The sequence below is a fragment of the Anomaloglossus baeobatrachus genome, chromosome 4 (assembly GCF_048569485.1).
Source record: "Anomaloglossus baeobatrachus isolate aAnoBae1 chromosome 4, aAnoBae1.hap1, whole genome shotgun sequence".
NCBI classification, from domain to species: Eukaryota; Metazoa; Chordata; class Amphibia; order Anura; family Aromobatidae; genus Anomaloglossus; species Anomaloglossus baeobatrachus.
The window spans coordinates 569,655,814-569,676,700 of NC_134356.1; the positions used below are offsets into that span (position 1 = coordinate 569,655,814).

Consider the following 20,887-nt stretch of genomic DNA (forward strand, 5'->3'; position numbering starts at 1 on the left):
TTTTTACATTTTCACGCGCTTGTTTTTTCTTTCCCTTATTCTAAGAGCATAAATGCTTTATTTTTTAATTTTCCATCAATATAGCGGTGTGAGGGCTTTTTTTTTTTTTTTGTTTGCAGGATGCCATAGCATTGCAGTATTTAGAAGAAATCACATTCTCCTATGAATGCTGGCCACGAGGTGGCTTTCATAGGAATACTGAGATGACAGACAAAGGGGTCATCATCTGATCCCTGGCTGTCAAGACAATTCATCGGTGTCTTTCAATCGCAATGAGGGAACGCCGATGAGGGGTCAGAACAGTGCACCTCCCTGCCAGCATGCATTAAATACCACTGTCCAAGATTGACAGTGGCATTTAACAGGTTAACAGCCATGGGTGGAGTGGTGCTCCATCCACAGCTGTTAGAGGCACATGTCTGTTGAATAAATCAGCTGACATGCAAGGAAAGATGCTGGCTTGGCGTGCTAGCGTGCATCAAAGGCAGGGAGATGACCCTTGATGTACATAGCAAGTCATGGGTCATTTAGGGTTTAAAGGGAATTTGTCACCAGATTTTTGCTATGTCATATGAAAGATATATAATGCAGGAAAAGAGACCCTGAATCCAAAGATGTATCACTTAGTTTACTAGGTGCAGCAGTTGTGCTACAATCAGAGTTCTTAGCTGTAGGAGGAAGCAGAGCTGAGGAAGCTGCCTCCACCCACACCACAGCTCTGAATGTAGCCATATGTATTGTCTATTGACAGTGAGCTGCTTATCACTGGAGGCGACGTGGTCGGACACAGGCTCCTATGCCAGCTAGTCACAGCAGTGAAAATAAATTAGTGTTAAACCCTTCATTATAAGTAAACAACAGCACACAGTGTGATAAGTGACACATCACTTGAATTATGTGTTTTAACCCCTACCTCATGATAGCCTGAAATTACATAGCAAAAACTTGCTGACAGATTCCCTTTCACAGCATTTAAAGGTATACTATGTGACATATTGCTGCTGTATATGAGACAGTAGACTGTAGATGTTCATTGACTTCTTTAGGAGATCTTTTCAGGCATGGTTTGTGACGTGAAGGGAGGAGATGAGCTGTACCCATCACCTATTAAGGTGCTACTATGTATGGTCTACTTAGAGGTGTTATCTGTCATAAATCCTGCCTGTAGTCCGAATGAGAAAAATGACTAATTCAGCAAGTTTGCAGACTAAAAATGAACATCAAATAGTGCTAACCATCTTGAGAGGGGTTTTGCCTAGGACTACCCCCACCACAAGATAGCCTGTGATTTATTTAAAACCCAACTACAACATCTGTATATTGTAGACTAATATAGGGCCCAGAATCGTCCCAATTGTAAGTGTCTCTTTCCAGCTACTCTTTGCACTAGCGAATAAATGTAGGTCCCAACTCATTTGAGAAGCTGGATTGTGATAAGTGTAACTGCTCCTCAACCATTACAGGAGAGGACGCCCTTAGGAAATGCTACTTAAAGGAAAACCTTGACATGATTAAGTCCCTTCCATCTGCACCTACATACTTCATACCAGAAGGACCGCTAAATAAAATCTGTGTATTAATTCTGACAGGTTTTGGCAGAAGGTCTGAAAACCGGTGTAACAGAGTGGCCAGAGGCTTTAGAGACCAAATCGGCTGTGGAACTTGTTCAAGAACTCCTAAATGGTGACTACATAAGACTATGAAAATCACTTTTACTTTGACTCTTCTGTACCCAGCAGAATTTTGCTCAACGTTGTTGGCATCCTTGATATTTTTAATCAATATAAGCAAAATACCTGCGGCTTCGCTCTCAGAAAATGATTTGTAAATTGTTGGTTACGCTTCCTAAGGTTACATTTACTTTCACCCTAAAGTTGACATCTTCACCATTTTAAAATTTGTTTATTCAACTCCCCTTTTTTGTTAGTTTGGTGTTAACCGTTGTTTATTTTTACAAATTCCTTGTAACACTGGGGCAAACAACTAATTTTTGCAAAAAATTTTTTATTAACCCCTTTATGACCAAGGACGTAATTGTACATCCTTGGTCATGCTGGAGTAAACCCTGCTGGCTGCTGCGGTGAGCCGGCAGTGATTCCTGCACATGTCTGCTGCTTTGAACAGCAGATGTGAGGCTAACAGGCGCGGTGGATCCGCAATCCTCCACCCGTGCCTGTTATCCTCTTAGACCGCTAATGGAAATACTGACAGCACGATTTAAATGGCCACGGCAGGGAATGCGCCGTTCGCCACCACCATCGTAGGCCCGTGACACGATCACGGGGAGACGATGGTAGCGATGGGTCATGTGATGACCCGTCACTATCGTATAAAAAAACTTTATTTTTATATAGCGCCAACATATTCCGCAGCGCTTTACATACATCAGGAACACTGTCCCCATTGGGGCTCACAATCTAAATTCCCTATATGTATGTTTTTTTGGAGTGTGGGAGGAAACCCACGCAAACACGGGGAGAACATACAAACTCCTTGCAGATGGTGTCCTTGGTGGGATTTGAACCCAGGACCCCAGCGCTGCAAGGCTGCAGTGCTAACCACTGAGCCACCGTGCCGCCCTGACGCATTTCCTGTTAGAACCGACAAAGCGCTGGCTCACACAGAAAAACTGCATTTCTTTGTCGCTCCATTGGGAGACCCAGACAATTGGGTGTATAGCTTATGCCTCCGGAGGTCACACAAAGCATTACACTTAAAAGTGTAAACCCCTCCCCTCTGCCTATACACCCCCCCGTGCATCACGGGCTCCTCAGTTTTATTGCTTTGTGTGAAGGAGGCACACATGCACGCAAGCTCCACATTTTAGTCAGCAGCAGCTGCTGACTATATCGGATGGAAGAAAAGTGGGCCCATACAGGGCCCCCAGCATGCTCCCTTCTCACCCCACTTTGGTCGGCGGTGCTGTTAAGGTTGAGGTACCCATTGTGGGTACATAGGCAGGAGCCACATGCTGTTTTCCTTCCCCATCCCTTAGGGGCTCTGGGTGAAGTGGGATCCTGACCGGTCACCAGGCGCTGGGACCGCGCTCCCTCCGCAGCTCCTGGGGGAATCTGCTGGACAGGAGCCGGGTATCATCAGGGACAAGGCCCTGCGACTCTGAGGTACTCTGTGTCCCCTTGGGGACGGCGCATAGTGCGCCTGGGTAATAGACACTGCAGCAGCTGCTGGGTGTGTTAGTGCGCCGGGACTACCGCGCTGGCCGCGCTTGTTTGCCGGCCGCGCTTATAACTTTAGTCCCCGGCTTTTGCGGCCTAGTGCCGCATATTCCCGCCCCCGGGCCTGCCAGTCAGGGGTAAGGGCGGGACGCTGCACTGGACGTCAGCGCTGAGGGCAGGAGCATACTTTGTATCCTCCTCCCCCCTCACTGAGCACCGTGGGGCACCAGATTCCCGCACTTTTACAGGCACGCCCACGGCCCCCTCCTCCTCTCTGAACGCCGGCAGCCATTGCTACAAGACGCTGGAGAACTTCAGAGGGGAGACAACTGAGCTTCAACAGCTCTGGGAGGCCCAGGCAGGGATCTGGTGGTCACACAACCGCTGGGAGCGGTCGGTAAGCCGCACCTGTTACTAGGTGCTGGTCCCCCTGGGTGCCGAATTGTATATTTGTATGCTTATAGTGTATACATTTACTCTGTACGGCCTCACTGTTAGCGTTTGGCTATATACCCTCACTGATTATTCTAAGAGGAGAAACAGCATGTCGTCTGCAAAAAGCAAGGGTACCAAAGCACAGGCTTACTTTGCAACCTGTACCTCATGTGCGGCAATGCTTCCTGCAGGTTCCACCTACCCTCATTATGTGCAATGCTCGGCCCCTGTGACACTCACTCAGCCGGAGTCTCAGCCACTGGTGGGACCCCCGGCCCAGGTGGAACCTCCGGCCCCCACTGTCCAGGTGACAGGGACAGAGTTTGCAGTATTTGCTGACAAACTTTCTGAGTCTATGGATAGATGGTCTGCTAAGATACTGGAAGCCTTGCAGTCCAGACCTGTAACACAGGCCCCGGGCACTGTTGATTCATTGCCCCCATGCCCCCCTCGGTCGGAGCAGCAAAGAGCTCCTGGGTCAACTCATAGGTCCCACGGGGAGGACTCCGACACGGACCCCAGTCCCAGACCGACGAAGCGGGCTCGCTGGGAGCGTCCCTCGACTTCATCACACTGTTCAGGGTCTCAGCATGAGGACTCTCTGGAGGATGAAGCAGAGGCGGCAGATCAAGACTCTGATCCTGACGCCGCGCTCAACCTTGATACGCCTGAAGGGGACGCCATAGTAAACGACCTTATAGCGTCAATCAATCAGGTGTTAGATCTTTCTCCTCCACCCCTTCCGATTGAGGAGTCAGCTTCTCAGCAGGAGAAATTTCATTTTAGGTTTCCCAAACGTGCACGGAGTGCGTTTCTTGATCACTCCGACTTCAAAGACGCAGTCCAGAAGCACCGAGCTTTTCCGGATAAGCGCTTTACTAAGCGACTTCATGACACACGTTATCCCTTCCCCCCTGACGTCGTCAAGGGTTGGGCCCAGTGTCCCAAAGTGGATCCTCCAGTCTCTAGACTGGCGGCCAGATCCATAGTTGCAGTGGCAGATGGTGCATCACTCAAGGATGCCACTGACAGACAGACAGAGCTCCTGATGAAATCCATCTATGAGGCTATAGGCGCGTCCTTTGCTCCGGCATTTGCTGCCGTATGGGCACTACAAGCTATCTCAGCTTGTCAGTCTGAGATTAATGCACTCACACGAGCCGCGACTCCGCAGGTTGTGTCATTAACCTCTCAGGCGTCGGCGTTTGCGTCCTACGCCATGAATGCGGTACTAGACTCTGCGAGCCGTACAGCGGTAGCATCCGCCAATTCAGTGGCAGTCCGCAGGGCCATGTGGCTACGTGAATGGAAGGCAGACTCTGCTTCCAAGAAGTTTTTAACCGGTTTGCCGTTTTCTGGCGACCGCCTGTTTGGCGAGCAATTGGATGAAATCATTAAACAATCCAAGGGTAAGGACTCATCCTTACCCCAGTCCAAACCTAACAGACCTCCACAACGGAAGGTACAATCGAGGTTTCGGTCCTTTCGGCCCTCAGGCAGGTCTCAATTCTCCTCGTCCAACAGGCCTCAAAAGGATCAGAGGAACTCTGATTCATGGCGGTCTAAGGCACGTCCTAAAAAGACCGCCGGAGGGACCGCTCCCAAAGCGGCCTCCTCATGACTTGCGGACTCCCCAAACCGCATCCTCGGTCGGTGGCAGGCTCTCCCGCTTTTGCGACGCCTGGTTCCCACATGTCCAAGACCGATGGGTGAGAGACATTCTGTCTCACGGTTACAGAATAGAGTTCAATTCTCGTCCTCCGATTCGTTTCTTCAGAACATCTCCGCCCCCCGAGCGAGCCGATGCTCTTCTTCAGGCGGTGATCTCTCTGAAGGCAGAAGGAGTAGTTATCCCCGTTCCCTTTCAGCAATGGGGTCACGGTTTTTACTCCAACTTGTTTGTCGTACCAAAAAAGGACGGATCTTTCCGTCCCGTCCTGGACCTCAAACTGCTCAACAAACACGTGAAAACCAGACGATTCCGGATGGAATCTCTCCGCTCCGTCATCGCCTCGATGTCCCAAGGAGACTTCCTAGCCTCAATCGACATCAAGGATGCTTATCTCCACGTGCCGATTGCACCAGAGCATCAGCGCTTCCTGCGTTTCGCCATAGGAGACGAACACCTTCAGTTCGTGGCATTGCCTTTCGGCCTGACAACAGCCCCACGGGTCTTCACCAAGGTCATGGCAACAGTGGTTGCACTCCTACACTCTCAGGGACACTCAGTGATCCCTTACTTGGACGATCTTCTTGTCAAGGCCCCCTCTCGGGAGGCATGCCAACACAGCCTGAACATTGCTCTGGAGACTCTCCAGAGGTTCGGGTGGATCATCAATTTCCCAAAGTCAAAACTGACACCGACACAATCGCTGACATATCTCGGGATGGAGTTTCACACTCTCCCAGCGATAGTGAAACTTCCGCTGGACAAACAACGATCACTACAGACAGGGGTGCGATCTCTCCTCCGAGCCCAGTCGCACCCCTTGAGACGCCTCATGCACTTCCTAGGGAAGATGGTGGCAGCAATGGAGGCAGTTCCATTTGCACAGTTTCATCTGCGTCCTCTTCAATGGGACATTCTCCGCAAATGGGACAGGAAATCGACGTCCCTCGACAGGAACGTCTCCCTTTCTCGGGCAGCCAAGGCATCCCTTCAGTGGTGGCTTCTTCCCACTTCTTTGTCGAAGGGGAAATCCTTCCTGCCCCCATCCTGGGCTGTGGTCACGACGGACGCGAGTCTGTCAGGGTGGGGAGCGGTCTTCCTCCACCACAGGGCTCAGGGTACCTGGACTCAGCCAGAGTCCTCTCTTCAGATCAATGTTCTGGAGATAAGGGCAGTGTATCTAGCCCTGAAGGCGTTCCAGCCGTGACTGGAAGGCAGGCAGATCCGAATTCAGTCGGACAACGCCACGGCGGTGGCATACATCAACCACAAAGGCGGCACGCGCAATCGGCAAGCCTTCCAGGAAGTTCGGCGGATTCTACTGTGGGTGGAAGCCACAGCCTCCACCATCTCCGCAGTCCACATCCCGGGCGTGGAAAACTGGGAAGCGGACTTTCTCAGTCGCCAGGGCATGGACGCAGGGGAATGGTCTCTTCACCCGGACGTGTTTCAAGAGATCTGTTGCCGCTGGGGGAAGCCGGATGTCGACCTAATGGCGTCCCGGCACAACAACAAGGTTCCGGCATTCATGGCACGGTCTCAAGATCACAGAGCTCTGGCGGCAGACGCCTTAGTTCAGGATTGGTCGCAGTTTCAACTGCCTTATGTCTTTCCTCCTCTGGCACTGCTGCCCAGAGTGTTACGCAAGATCAGGTCCGACTGCCGCCGCGCCCTCCTCGTCGCCCCAGATTGGCCAAGGAGGTCGTGGTACCCGGATCTGTGGCATCTCACGGTGGGTCAACCGTGGGCACTACCAGACCGACCAGACTTGCTGTCTCAAGGGCCATTTTTCCATCTGAATTCTGCGGCCCTCAACCTGACTGTGTGGCCATTGAGTCCTGGATCCTAGCGTCTTCAGGGTTATCTCAAGAGGTCATTGCCACTATGAGACAGGCCAGAAAACCAACGTCAGCCAAGATCTACCACAGGACGTGGAGGATCTTCTTATCCTGGTGCTCTGATCAGGGTTTTATTCCATGGCCATTTGCCTTGCCCACTTTTCTGTCTTTCCTTCAATCCGGAATGGAAAAGGGGCTGTCTCTCGGCTCTCTTAAGGGACAAGTCTCGGCGCTCTCTGTATTTTTTCAAAAGCGTCTAGCAAGGCTTCCGCAAGTACGCACGTTCCTGCAGGGGGTTTGCCACATAGTCCCCCCTTACAAGCGCCCGCTAGAACCCTGGGATCTGAACAGGGTGCTAATGGCTCTTCAGAAACCACCTTTCGAGCCAATGAGAGATATTTCTCTTTCTCGCCTCTCCCAGAAGGTGGTCTTCCTAGTGGCAGTCACATCACTTCGCAGAGTGTCTGAGCTAGCTGCACTGTCTTGCAAAGCTCCCTTCCTGGTGTTTCACCAGGACAAGGTGGTTCTGCGTCCGGTTCCAGAATTTCTCCCGAAGGTGGTATCCCCTTTTCATCTCAATCAGGATATCTCCTTACCTTCTTTTTGTCCTCATCCAGTTCACCAATGTGAAAAGGATTTGCACTTGTTAGATCTTGTGAGAGCACTTCGGCTCTACATTTCTCGTACGGCGCCCCTGCGCCGCTCGGATGCGCTCTTTGTCCTGGTCGCTGGCCAGCGTAAAGGGTCGCAGGCTTCCAAGTCAACCTTGGCTCGGTGGATCAAGGAACCAATTCTTGAAGCCTACCGTTCTTCTGGCCTTCCGGTTCCTTCAGGACTGAAAGCCCATTCTACCAGAGCCGTGGGTGCGTCCTGGGCATTGCGGCACCAGGCTACGGCTCAGCAGGTGTGTCAGGCGGCTACCTGGTCGAGTCTGCACACTTTCACGAAACACTATCAGGTGCATACCTACGCTTCGGCAGATGCCAGCTTAGGTAGGCGAGTCCTCCAGGCGGCGGTTGCCCACCTGTAGGAAGGGGCCGTCTTTCGGCTCTATTACCGGGGTATTCTTTACCCACCCAGGGACTGCTTTTGGACGTCCCAATTGTCTGGGTCTCCCAATGGAGCGACAAAGAAGAAGGGAATTTTGTTTACTTACCGTAAATTCCTTTTCTTCTAGCTGCAATTGGGAGACCCAGCACCCGCCCCTGTTCCCTTCGGGCTGTTGTTCTTTTGTGTACACATGTTGTTCATGTTGAATTGTTCTTTGGTTCATGGTTTAAGTTCTCCGAACATCCTTCGGATTGAATTTACCTTAGACCAATTTATAAGTTTCCTCCTTCCTGCTTTTGCACCAAAACTGAGGAGCCCGTGATGCACGGGGGGGTGTATAGGCAGAGGGGAGGGGTTTACACTTTTAAGTGTAATGCTTTGTGTGACCTCCGGAGGCATAAGCTATACACCCAATTGTCTGGGTCTCCCAATTGGAGCTAGAAGAAAAGGAATTTACGGTAAGTAAACAAAATTCCCTTCTTCTGCTGATTAGAGCTGTGCAGCTCTGATCAACAGAAATGCAAAAGCGATCAGACTGCTGATTCATAAAGTCACCCAGGGGAACTAGTAAAATACATAAACTGTAAAAAGAAAAAAAGTTTTCTTTGTCGCTCCATTGGGAGACCCAGACAATTGGGTGTATAGCTTCTGCCTCTGGAGGCCACACAAAGTATTACACTTTAAAAAGTGTAACCCCTCCCCTCTGCCTATACACCCTCCCGTGGACTACGGGCTCCTCAGTTTTATGCTTTGTGTGGAAGGAGGCACACATCCACTCATGCATTCTCATACTTGGTTATGTCGGTTGGAAGAAAAGAGGACCCCCACGGGGCCCCCGGCATGTTCCCTTCTCACCCCACTATGTCGGCGGTGGTGTTAAGATTGAGGTACCCATTGCGGGTACGGAGGCTGGAGCCACATGCCGTCTCCTTCACCATCCCTTATGTGGCTCTGGGAGAAGTGGGATCCTGAGCGGTCATCCATTTGCTGGGACCGCGCTCCATCCGCAGCCCCTGTTGGAACCTGCCGGACCGGAGCCTCTTCAACCTCAGGGACCGGGCCCTGCAACTTAAAGGTACTCTGTGTCCCCATAGGGGACTGTGCAGGGAGCGCACCTTCTTCCCGGAAGCCGCGGTAGTTGTCCGGATCTGTGGCATCTCACGGTGGGTCAACCGTGGGCGCTTCCAGACCGCCCAGACTTGCTGTCACAAGGCCCGTTTTTCCATCTGAATTCTGTGGCCCTCAACCTGACTGTGTGGCCATTGAGTCCTGGCTCATAGCGTCTTCAGGGTTATCTCAGGATGTCATTGCCACCATGAGACAGGCCAGGAAGCCAACGTCCGCCAAGATCTATTACAGGTCTTGGCAAATCTTCCTATCCTGGTGCGCTAATAACGGTTTTCCTCCATGGCCGTTTGCCTTACCCACTTTTCTTTCATTCCTTCAATCTGGAATGGACAAGGGTTTGTCCCTCGGCTCTCTCAAGGGCCAAGTATCGGCGCTCTCCGTGTTTTTTCAAAAGCGTCTAGCCAGGCTTCCGCAGGTCCCCACGTTCCTGCAGGGGGTTTGCCACATGGTCCCACCTTACAAACGTCCGCTGGAACCCTGGGATCTTAACAGGGTTCTGACGGCTCTTCAAAAACCACCTTTCGAGCCGCTGCGGGATGTCTCTCTCTCACGTCTTTCGCAGAAGGTGGCCTTCCTAGTGGCAGTCACATCACTTCGGAGAGTGTCTGAGCTCGCAGCGCTGTCATGCAAAGCCCCCTTCCTGGTTTTTCACCAGGATAAGGTGGTTCTGCGTCCTGTCCCGGAATTTCTCCCTAAGGTGGTATCCCCTTTTCATCTCAATCAGGATATCTCCTTGCCTTCCTTTGCCCTAATCCAATTCACCAGTGTGAAAAGGATTTGCACTCTTTGGATCTAGTGAGAGCACTCCGGTTCTACGTGTCTCGCACGGCGCCCCTGCGTCGTTCAGATGCGCTCTTTGTCCTTGTCGCTGGCCAGCGTAAGGGCTCTCAGGCCTCCAAGTCAACCTTGGCTCGGTGGATCAAGGAACCGATTCTCGAGGCCTACCGTTCTTCCGGGCTTCCGCTCCCTTCAGGGCTGAAAGCCCATTCTACCAGAGCCGTGGGTGCGTCCTGGGCATTGCGGCACCGGGCTACGGCTCAGCAGGTGTGTCAGGCAGCTACGTGGTCTAGTCTGCACACTTTCACGAAACACTATCAAGTGCATACCTATGCTTCGGCAGACGCCAGTCTAGGTAGGCGAGTCCTTCAGGCGGCGGTTGCCCACCTGTAAGAGGGGGCCGTTTTCGGCTCTTTTTATCGAGGTATTCTTTTACCCACCTAGGGACTGCTCTTGGACGTCCCAATTGTCTGGGTCTCCCAATGGAGCGACAAAGAAAAAGGGAATTTTGTTTACTTACCGTAAATTCCTTTTCTTCTAGCTCCTATTGGGAGACCCAGCACCCACCCCTGTGCCCTTCGGGCTGGTTGTTTTGTGTACATATGTTGTTCATGTTGAATTGTTCTTTTGGTTCATGGTCTTCAGTTCTCCGAACATCCTTCGGATTGAATTTACCCTAGACCAATTTATAAGTTTTCTCCTTCCTGCTTTTGCACCAAAACTGAGGAGCCCGTGATGCACGGGAGGGTGTATAGGCAGAGGGGAGGGGTTACACTTTTTAAAGTGTAATACTTTGTGTGGCCTCCGGAGGCAGAAGCTATACACCCAATTGTCTGGGTCTCCCAATAGGAGCTAGAAGAAAAGGAATTTACGGTAAGTAAACAAAATTCCCTTTTTTAACCATATGTCAAAAAAACAACAACCCCTAAAAGCTCAAATCACCTCCCCATTTGTCCCATTGAAAACTAAACAGTTAACCCTTACACGACCTATGACATAGTGGTACGCCATATTTTTAACGACCACTGACTTACCAGTATGTCATGGCGATCGTATGGGTTTCCGGAGATGTACCCCCGCAATCGCCGCTAGGTCACCGGCTGATCTTACAGCTGGGAACCCGGCACTCACTGCCAGGAACGAAGCCCACGCCGCTGCCCGCAGTTTAACTTTTTAAATGATGCAATCTCAGCATTTAGGAGGCAGGGAGTGGAATACCACATTTGTAATTGGAGGTATTTCATAATATTATTTATTATTGTTATTATTATTATTATTATTATTTATTATTATTATTACACCCACTATATATTGGGATACGATCTTGGAGATGGGAATAACCCTTTAAATGCCACTGTTAGGTGTTTATAGTGGCATTCATGTAAAAGGAGGAAAGTGCTGACAAATTCTTATCTATTTATCCCTACGGTCTGTCCCAGTGTAGCTAATACAGCATATCAGGAAATTGCTCCCCTATTTCCCCTGTGCGTCTCTAAGCTATGGACGTGTTTAGTGTAATCGCTGCCGTCTGTGTATTTCATGTATGATCTGTGTTGTATGCAAACTTGACATAAGTGTTGCTGACCTGTGACCTATGCGGAGAACGCGGTGACAGGAAACCCTCCCTCCTATGTAACGCCACCATCCTTCTGCTAAAAATGCTGAATATTTACAATTTACCATTATATCTGTGTTTGTAATTTTCTGTTGTAATTTGCTGTATTTTTTTCTCTCCCAGAGCTAAAGAATAAACTAGATGGAGTTAATAATTCAGCGCCTAAAAAGGAGGCAGAGGTGAGTTCACTTGATATGAATGATTTACCGAATCGCTCTGATTTTATTCTTCCAGCACCGAGAAGGTGTGCGCGGCACTCTGACAAGGTCAATATAAAGCTATTTCTTTCCTGGCTGCACATTGTAGGTAATACTCAGGAGTAATATTGCAATTATTAAACATGGCAATTACACTGAGTGATGCACATTGCGACTGCACAATTCAGCTGCGTTGCCGGAGGGTGCATAAAATAAAAAGGAAACCTAAATAAAAATTGATAGAAAGCCACGAACAACAAGCGGGCCTGAGGGGAAATAGTTTCATGTCGAGGTCTATTGCTTGTAGACTGCTGAGGATTTACTCCTGAGGCTTGAAGGGTATCCAAACAGCCTCGATAAAATGATTTCCCAGTCATTCTGCTCCGCTCATGTATTATGTATACAGCAGTCTCGCTGCACACATGATGGATGTGGACACTTAATTTCTTTCAGCCGTTCTTCATATGCATGGCTCTTAAACAGGTGACTAAGCCATTTAAGTGCTGAGTGGGCCTCTTAACGCTTGCATTGCTGGCCGTACTCCAGTTAACCCTATTAAGGGTACATCTACGGGTATTTACCCATTATTGTCACGCTTTGCTGTCATTCATATCCTGTCTAGTGCTGGAGGGTTTGTTCCAGCTCGTAATTAATTAATCATACAATGGATGAAGTGGTTACGTTGCTACGGCTGAGCAAATATTGTGTTTTGTGTGCATATTTTTTTTTTTTCCCTCACTTTTTTTTGTCTGTAAAATTAGTAAGAAGATGCAGCCAGACTGGCAACAAGGAGAGACAGCTTGATTGAATAGTAACCAGCGGACCGATGATCAATCACACAAGTTTCTTTGTATTGTGTGGGTGTGTGTGTGAGCGACTGCGGCTTAGGAGGCTGACACTTCTCATTATTCATCTCTAGAAAGTAAAAAGTGACACTGCCGCAGTGGACAGCTCCATCCAGTCTTTCATCACCGAACGTGGAGACTTGGACTTTGCAGAGATGTTGTGGTGTAAAATGAGGAGAAGTAGGTGCTTTTGTTTTTTAATTATTCAGTTTTTTTTTTATTTATCTAGACTAAAGCGGGCTTTACACGCTGCGACATCGCTAGCCGATGCTAGCGATGGCGAGCGTGATAGCACCCGCCCCTATCGTTATGGCGATATGTGGTAATCGCTGCCGTAGCAAACATTATCGCTACGGCAGCGTCACACGCACATACCTGCTCGGCGACGTCGCTGTGACCGGCGAACCGCCTCCTTTCTAAGGGGTCGGTTCGCTCGGCGTCACCGCGACGTCACTAAGCGGCCGCCCAATCAAAGCAGAGGGGCGGAGATGAGCGGGACGAACATCCCGCCCACCTTCTTCCTTCCTCATTGCTGGCGTGTGGCAGGTAAGGAGAGGTTCCTCGTTCCTGTGGCGTCACACGTAGCGATGTGTGCTGCTGCAGGGACGAGGATCAACTTCGCCCAAGCGACAGCAGCGATAATTGGGAGTGGACCCCCATGTCAACGAAGAGCGATTTTGGATGTTTTTGCAACGATCCAAAATCGCTCCTAGGTGTCTCACACAACGAGATCGCTACAGCGACCGGATGTGCGTCACAAAATCTGTGACCCCAACGAGATCGATGAGCGATCTCGTAGCGTGTAAAGCCACCCTTAGTCCTTGTACGCACATTGCTTTTTTTCAAGCTTCTTTTTATTTTTATTTATTTTTTTGTTTTCTTTTCATACTTTTTTCCTTGCTCCTTTTAATCAATAACAACAAGGAAAAAGAAAAGATTCCCGAAAAGTCTGATAATCATGACTTGCTGTGCCCACATTGGTTTTTTCTCCCTTGCAGTTTTTGGTGATGAAAATAGAATCAACGTGTCAAATGTTTGTGGGGTTTTTTTTCCTGCTTTTTTCACCAATTGACTTCAGTGGAGTCAGTGAAAAATGCAGGAAAAACGCATGTGTAATGCATATGTTGCTTTTTTTGTGCGTTTTTGTGCTTTGCGATCTTTACCGCAGGACCTTGCTGCAGGGAACTTTGGTGACATTACAAGGTGAATTGAGTTCATGTCGGCAGATCACCGTGGTTTCCTGCAGATCTGCCGGCATAAACTGTGTTTACCTTGTGACGTCACTGCAGTTCCCTGCACCTAGGCCACACAGGCAGTGCCAGCAGACGGTTTCTCATCTCATGGTCTTTAACGTGGGACCTTGCTGCAGGGAACTCCTGTGATGTAGGTGCCCTGGTCTGTGAGGCAATCCCTCCCTCAGTAACCCAGGGTTACCATGGCAGCAATCGGGTCCCTGTGATCACATTACAGGGACCTGATAGCCAGGGAGAGGAGAGAGATCCCTCTCCCTGCCACCTGAATGCTGCAATCGCATGGATCGCAGCATTTAGGGAGTTAAACTGCCGGGAGTGGTGTGGGCATCGCTCTGAGCAGAGAGAGCTGGGTTCCTGCTGTAACATCAGCTGGAGACCCGGTGGCGATTTCGGGGGTACAGCGCATGAACCCCCGCTGTCACCGTGAGTAAAAAAACGCACAAAAAAAGTATGGAAAAAAGCATGTAAAAAACGTGCAAAAAATAAAAAAATGCTTGGGTTTTTTTTAGCTGCTTTATCCTGCCAAAATGTGTTTTTTATGTGCAGATTTCTTTGTCGCTCCTAATTGGGAGACCCAGACAATTGGGTGTATAGCTACTGCCTCCGGAGGCCACACAAAGCATTACACTTAAAAGTGTAAGGCCCCTCCCCTTCTGCCTATACACCCCCCGTGGGATCACGGGTTCCTCAGTTTTCAAGCTTTGTGCGAAGGAGGTCAGACATCCACGCATAGCTCCACTGTTTTAGTCAGCAGCAGCTGCTGACTATGTCGGTTGGAAGAAAAGAGAGCCCATACTTGGGCCCCCAGCATGCTCCCTTCTCACCCCACTTTGTGTCGGCGGTGTTTGTTAAGGTTGAGGTACCCATTGCGGGTACAGAGGCTGGAGCCCACATGCTGCATCCTTCCCCATCCCCCTTTGGGCTCTGGGTGAAGTGGGATTTACCGGTCTCCAGGCACAGAGACCGTGCTCCGTCCACAGCCCCTGGGGAATCTGCTGGATATGGAGCGGAGTTTCGTCAGGGACAGGGCCCTGCTACGCCAAGGTACTCTGTGTCCCCGTACAGACCGCGCACACACTGCAGCATTGCTGGGTGTGTTAGTGCGCCGGGGACAATAGCGCTGCTGCGCTTGTGCCACACTTCCACAGCTTGCTAAGGGAGTTAGTGTGTGGGGAACTGCCGCGCCGGCCCCTGCTGACAGTTTTTACTGCGACGCGGCTGGGACTTGTGGTGCGCCGGGGACATCCGCGCTGGCCGTGCAGATTTGTCGGCCGCGCTTTTTACTAGAGTCCCCGGCTTTTGCGGCCTAGTTCCGTTTCGTTCCCGCCCCCAGGCCTGCCAGTCAGGGGAAGGGCGGGACGCTATACAGAAAGTCAGCGCCGAGGGCTGGAATCTGCTTTACATACTCCAGCCCTCACATTGAGCACAGGGGGAAGCCAGTTTCCCGCACTTTGTCTGAGGCACGCCCACGGTCCGCCCCTCTTCACAGAACGCCGGCAGCCATTCCTGATGTGCAGGCTGAGCTGGAAAGGGGAGACAAGTTCTGGGACACCCAGGCACGGGATTCTGGCGACTACACACCCGCTTTTAGCGGGCGGTAAGCGGCACCCTCCGGTGCTGACCCCACTAGTGAAAGTGTTCATTTGTATTTTTATGGATGCATGCTATACATTGCACTAAACGGTCGCTGGTGATTCTTGGCTATATACCCTCCTGGAGGAGAATACAGCATGTCGTCCGCAAAAAACAGGGGTGCCAAGGCACAGGCTTTTCTTCAGCGCTCTATTGGGAGACCCAGACGATTGGGGTATAGTTACTGCCCTCCGGAGGCCACACAAAGCACTACACTAAAAAGTGCAAGGCCCCTCCCCTTCTGGCTATACCCCCCCGTGGTATCACGGGTTCTCCAGTTTTCAAGCTTTGTGCGAAGGAGGTCAGACATCCACGCATAGCTCCACAGATTTTAGTCAGTAGTAGCTGCTGACTATTTCGGATGGAAGAAAAGAGGGCCCATATAGGGCCCCCAGCATGCTCCCTTCTCACCCGTGGATGGTGTTGTAAGGTTGAGGTACCTATTGCTGGTACAGGGGCTGGAGCCCCACATGCTGTTTTCCTTCCACATCCCCTTGTAGGGCTCTGTGGAAGTGGGATCCTGCCGGCCTCTAAGCTCTGACGCCGGGCTCCATCCACAGACCCATAGCACCTGATGGATATGGAGCAGGAGTACAATCAGGGACAAGGCCCTGCATCATACAGGTACTCTGTGTCCTCGGCAGGCACAGACACACTCCGGGCTGGCTGGGTGTTGTAGTGCGCCGGGGACCGTAACGTTGGAGTTAGTGTTCCTACAGTTTACTGGGGGACTTTGTGTTGTGGGAACGCAGCGCCGACCCCCACTGGACCGGCGGCGCTGCTGTGACTTGTAGTGCGCCGGGGACACGCCGACCGCGCTTTTACGGCGGCGGCGTTTATAAATCCAGTCCCCGGCTTTTGCGGCCTAGCTCCGCTTCGTTCCCGCCCCCACCCTGTCAATCAGGGTAGGGGAGAGACGCTGTTTCGCAGCAGCGACGAGGGCTGGAGCCTGATTTACATGCTCCAGCCCTCTCACTAGGCACAGAGGGAAGCAGGCTTCCCGCTCTTAGCCAGGAACGCCCAGGGCCCGCCCCCCCTCCTCTCCCAGGACGCCGGCAGCCATTACATGCAGTCTGGCTGGAGGAAGGACGCAAGGCTCTGGGAGACCTGGACTAGGGGGCTTTTGGCGACCACACACCCGCTCTTAAGCGGGCGGTAAGCGGCATTTCAGCTGGCCCCTCTAGTGCCTCAGTGTGTATTGGTGTACTGTGTCACCAGATATATATATTTATTTATTTCTTGCACTGTGAGGTCGCTTCCTGGCTAGATACCCCAGATCGCTCTGAGGAGGCAGCAACATGTCATCCACAAAACGCAAGGCTGCCAAGGCTAGGGCTGTGTACACTGCGTGTGCTGCATGTGGGGCTGCTCTACCAGCAGGTTCCAAAGACCCCCATTGTGTGCAATGCTCAGATCCGGTGCTGCTTCGCCAGCCGGAGTCCGGAGGGGTAGTGACCCAGGCTGAGACGCTTGTAAGTCCTGCCCCGGTGTCAGGGACAGACTTTGCAGCTTTTGCTGATGGAATGTCTGTGACTATGGCAAAAATCCTTGAAACTTTGCAATCCATGACTGGGGCTCAGTCTATGGACACGGCGAGGTCTCTGTCCTCTAATCCCCCTCAGTTGGAATTAATCCAGGCTGCAAGGGGGTCCCCGGCTTCCCAGGCTGAGTATTATGACTCAGATGATAGCCCCAGCCACCCTAAGCGAGCTCGCTGGGAAAGACCCTCAACGTCATCACACTGCTCAAGGTCTCAGCGCAATCAGTCGCCCTGTGATGCGTCTGAAGAGAGTGATCAGGAGTCTTGTCCTGGAACCCCTCTCAATCTGGATACCCCGGATGGGGACGCCATGGTAAACGAGCTTATCTCAGCCATCAATAGACTGTTGGATATTTCTCCCCCAGCCCCTTCTGCAGAGGAGGCAGCTGCAGAGCAGGAGAAGTTTCGTTTCCTCTATCCCAAGCGTAAATTGAGTGTTTTCTTGGATCACTCTGACTTCAGGGAGTCAATCCAGAAACACGACGCTCATCCAGAAAGGCGTTTCGCTAAACGTTCTAAGGATACACGTTTTCCTTTCCCCCCTGATGTGGTCAAGCGCTGGACCCAGTGTCCAAAAGTAGACCCCCCGATTTCCAAACTTGCAGCTAGATCCATAGTTGCAGTGGAGGATGGCGCTTCACTTAAGGATGCCAATGACAGACAGATGGACCTTTGGTTAAAATCTGTCTATGAAGCTATCGGCGCGTCGTTTGCTCCAGCATTCGCAGCCGTATGGGCACTCCAAGCTATTTCAGCTGGTTTAGCAAAAGTGGATGCTATCATACATCCAGCGGTGCCGCAAGTGGCGTCCCTTACCTCGCAGATGTCTGCGTTTGCGTCTTACGCTATCAATGCGGTCCTAGAATCTACCAGCCGCACCTCAATGGCGTCCGCCACTTCGGTAGTTTTGCGCAGAGCCTTGTGGTTGAAGGACTGGAAAGCAGATGCTGGTTCCAAAAAATGTTTAACCAGCTTGCCTTTATCTAGAGATAGACTGTTTGGCGAGCCATTGGCTGACATCATTAAACAGTCCAAGGGTAAAGACTCTTCCTTACCCCAGCCCAGATCAAGCAAACCTCAGCAGAAAAAATGGCAGCAGAGGTTTCAGTCCTTTCGAGGTTCGGGCAAGACACAATTCTCCTCGTCCAAAGGGACTCAGAGGACGCAAAGAGTCTCAGATTCCTGGCGGGCTCACGCACGCTCCAAGAAAGCAAATGGAGGAACCGCTTCCAAAGCGGCTACCTCATGACTTCCAGCCCCCCCCCCTCCGCATCTCCGGTCGGGGGCAGGCTCTCCCGCTTTTCCGACATTTGGATGTCACAGGTCAAAGACCGGTGGGTGACAAACATTTTGTCTCGCGGGTACAGAATCGAGTTCAGTTCTCGTCCTCCAGCTCGGTTCTTCAGAACCTCCCCACATCCAGACCGAGCAGATGCCCTGCTGCAGGCGGTGGACTCCCTAAGAGCGGAAGGAGTAGTGGTTCCTGTACCGCCTCAGGAACAAGGGCGAGGGTTTTACTCCAATCTCTTTGTGGTTCCAAAAAAGGACGGCTCGTTCCGTCCTGTTCTGGATCTAAAGCTGCTCAACAAACATGTGCACGCCAGACGGTTCCGGATGGAAACCCTCCGCTCTGTCGTTGCCTCAATGTCTCAAGGAGACTTCCTTGCCTCAATAGACATCAAAGATGCTTATCTCCACGTGCCAATTGCTACAGAACATCAACGTTTTCTACGTTTTGTGATAGGAAACGACCATCTTCAGTTCGTAGCTCTGCCATTCGGTCTGGCGACAGCCCCCCGGGTCTTCACCAAGGTCATGGCGGCGGTGGTAGCAGTCTTGCACTCTCAGGGACACTCGGTGATCCCTTACCTAGACGATCTACTTGTCAAGGCACCCTCTCAAGAGGCATGCCAACTCAGTCTACATGCTACGCTGGAGACTCTACAGACGTTCGGATGGATAATCAACTTTCCAAAGTCGAATCTGTCACCGTCACAGTCGCTAACGTATCTTGGCATGGAGTTTCATACTCGAGCAGCGAGAGTGAAGCTTCCGCTGAACAAGCAGCGGTCCCTACAGACAGGGGTGCAATCCCTCCTTCAAGGCCAGTCGCACCCCTTACGGTGCCTCATGCACTTCCTCGGGAAGATGGTGGCAGCCATGGAAGCAGTTCCCTTTGCGCAGTTTCATCTGCGCCCACTTCAATGGGACATTCTCCGCCAATGGGACGGGAAGTCAACGTCCCTGGACAGGAAAGTCTCTTTTTCCCAGACGGCCAAGGACTCTCTACAATGGTGGCTCCTTCCCACCTCATTGTATCAGGGAAGATCCTTCCTGCCCCCATCCTGGGCAGTGGTCACGACAGATGCGAGTCTGTCAGGGTGGGGAGCAGTGTTTCTCCACCACAGGGCCCAGGGGACGTGGACTCCGCAGGAGTCCACCCTTCAGATCAATGTTCTGGAAATCAGGGCAGTGTATCTTGCCCTACTGGCCTTCCAACAGTGGCTGGAAGGAAAGCAGATCCGAATCCAGTCGGACAACTCCACAGCGGTGGCATACATCAACCACCAAGGAGGGACGCGCAGTCGGCAAGCATTCCAAGAAGTCCGGCGCATTCTAATGTGGGTGGAGGACACAGCATCCACCATATCCGCGGTTCACATCCCAGGCGTAGAAAATTGGGAAGCAGACTTCCTCAGTCGCCAGGGCATGGACGCAGGGGAGTGGTCCCTTCACCCGGACGTGTTTCAGGAAATCTGTCGCCGATGGGGAGTGCCGGACGTCGACCTAATGGCGTCCCGGCACAACAACAAGGTCCCGGCATTCATGGCGAGGTCGCGTGATCAAAGAGCTCTGGCGGCAGACGCATTAGTGCAAGATTGGTCGCAGTTCCGGCTCCCATACGTCTTCCCACCTCTGGCACTCTTGCCCAGAGTGTTACGCAAGATCAGATCCGATTGCAGCCGCGTCATACTCGTCGCCCCAGACTGGCCGAGGAGATCGTGGTATCCGGATCTGTGGCATCTCACGGTCGGTCGACCGTGGTCACTGCCAGACCGACCAGACTTACTGTCCCAAGGGCCGTTTTTCCATCAGAATTCTGCGGCCCTGAACCTGACTGTGTGGCCATTGAGTCCTGGATCCTAGCGTCCGCAGGATTATCTCAAGGAGTCGTAGCCACAATGAGACAAGCTAGGAAGTCAACGTCTGCTAAGATCTACCACAGAACGTGGAAGATTTTCTTATCCTGGTGCTCTGCACAGAGAGTATCCCCTTGGCCATTTGCATTGCCCACCTTTCTTTCCTTCCTGCAATCGGGGTTGGAAAAGGGCTTGTCGCTCAGCTCCCTTAAAGGGCAAGTCTCGGCACTATCTGTGTTTTTTTCAGAAGCGTCTAGCACGTCTTCCTAAGGTGCGCACGTTCCTACAGGGGGTCTGTCATATTGTGCCCCCGTACAAGCGGCCGTTAGATCCATGGGATCTGAACAGAGTACTAGTTGCTCTGCAAAAGCCGCCCTTCGAGCCTCTAAAGGACGTTTCCTTTTCTCGCCTGTCACAGAAAGTGGCGTTTCTTGTTGCGATCACATCGCTTAGGCGAGTGTCTGAGCTGGCAGCTCTGTCATCCAAGGCTCCCTTCCTGGTGTTCCACCAGGACAAGGTAGTGCTGCGCCCCATTCCGGAGTTTCTCCCTAAGGTCGTATCCTCGTTTCATCTTAATCAGGATATATCCTTG

At 51.5% G+C, this 20,887-nt stretch overlaps 1 protein-coding gene across 2 annotated transcripts in view; it reads left to right on the forward strand.

The window, feature by feature from the left end:
* The window catches only part of ZWILCH (zwilch kinetochore protein), a 117,278-nt gene that overhangs the window by 48,876 nt on the left and 47,515 nt on the right, over window positions 1–20,887 (forward strand). For both annotated transcript variants that reach the window (XM_075346057.1, XM_075346058.1), the window contains exons 9-11: window positions 1,590–1,683; window positions 11,812–11,867; window positions 12,805–12,910. In XM_075346057.1, the coding sequence (XP_075202172.1) occupies window positions 1,590–1,683; window positions 11,812–11,867; window positions 12,805–12,910 (256 nt within the window). The remainder of the gene's footprint in view (window positions 1–1,589; window positions 1,684–11,811; window positions 11,868–12,804; window positions 12,911–20,887) is intronic.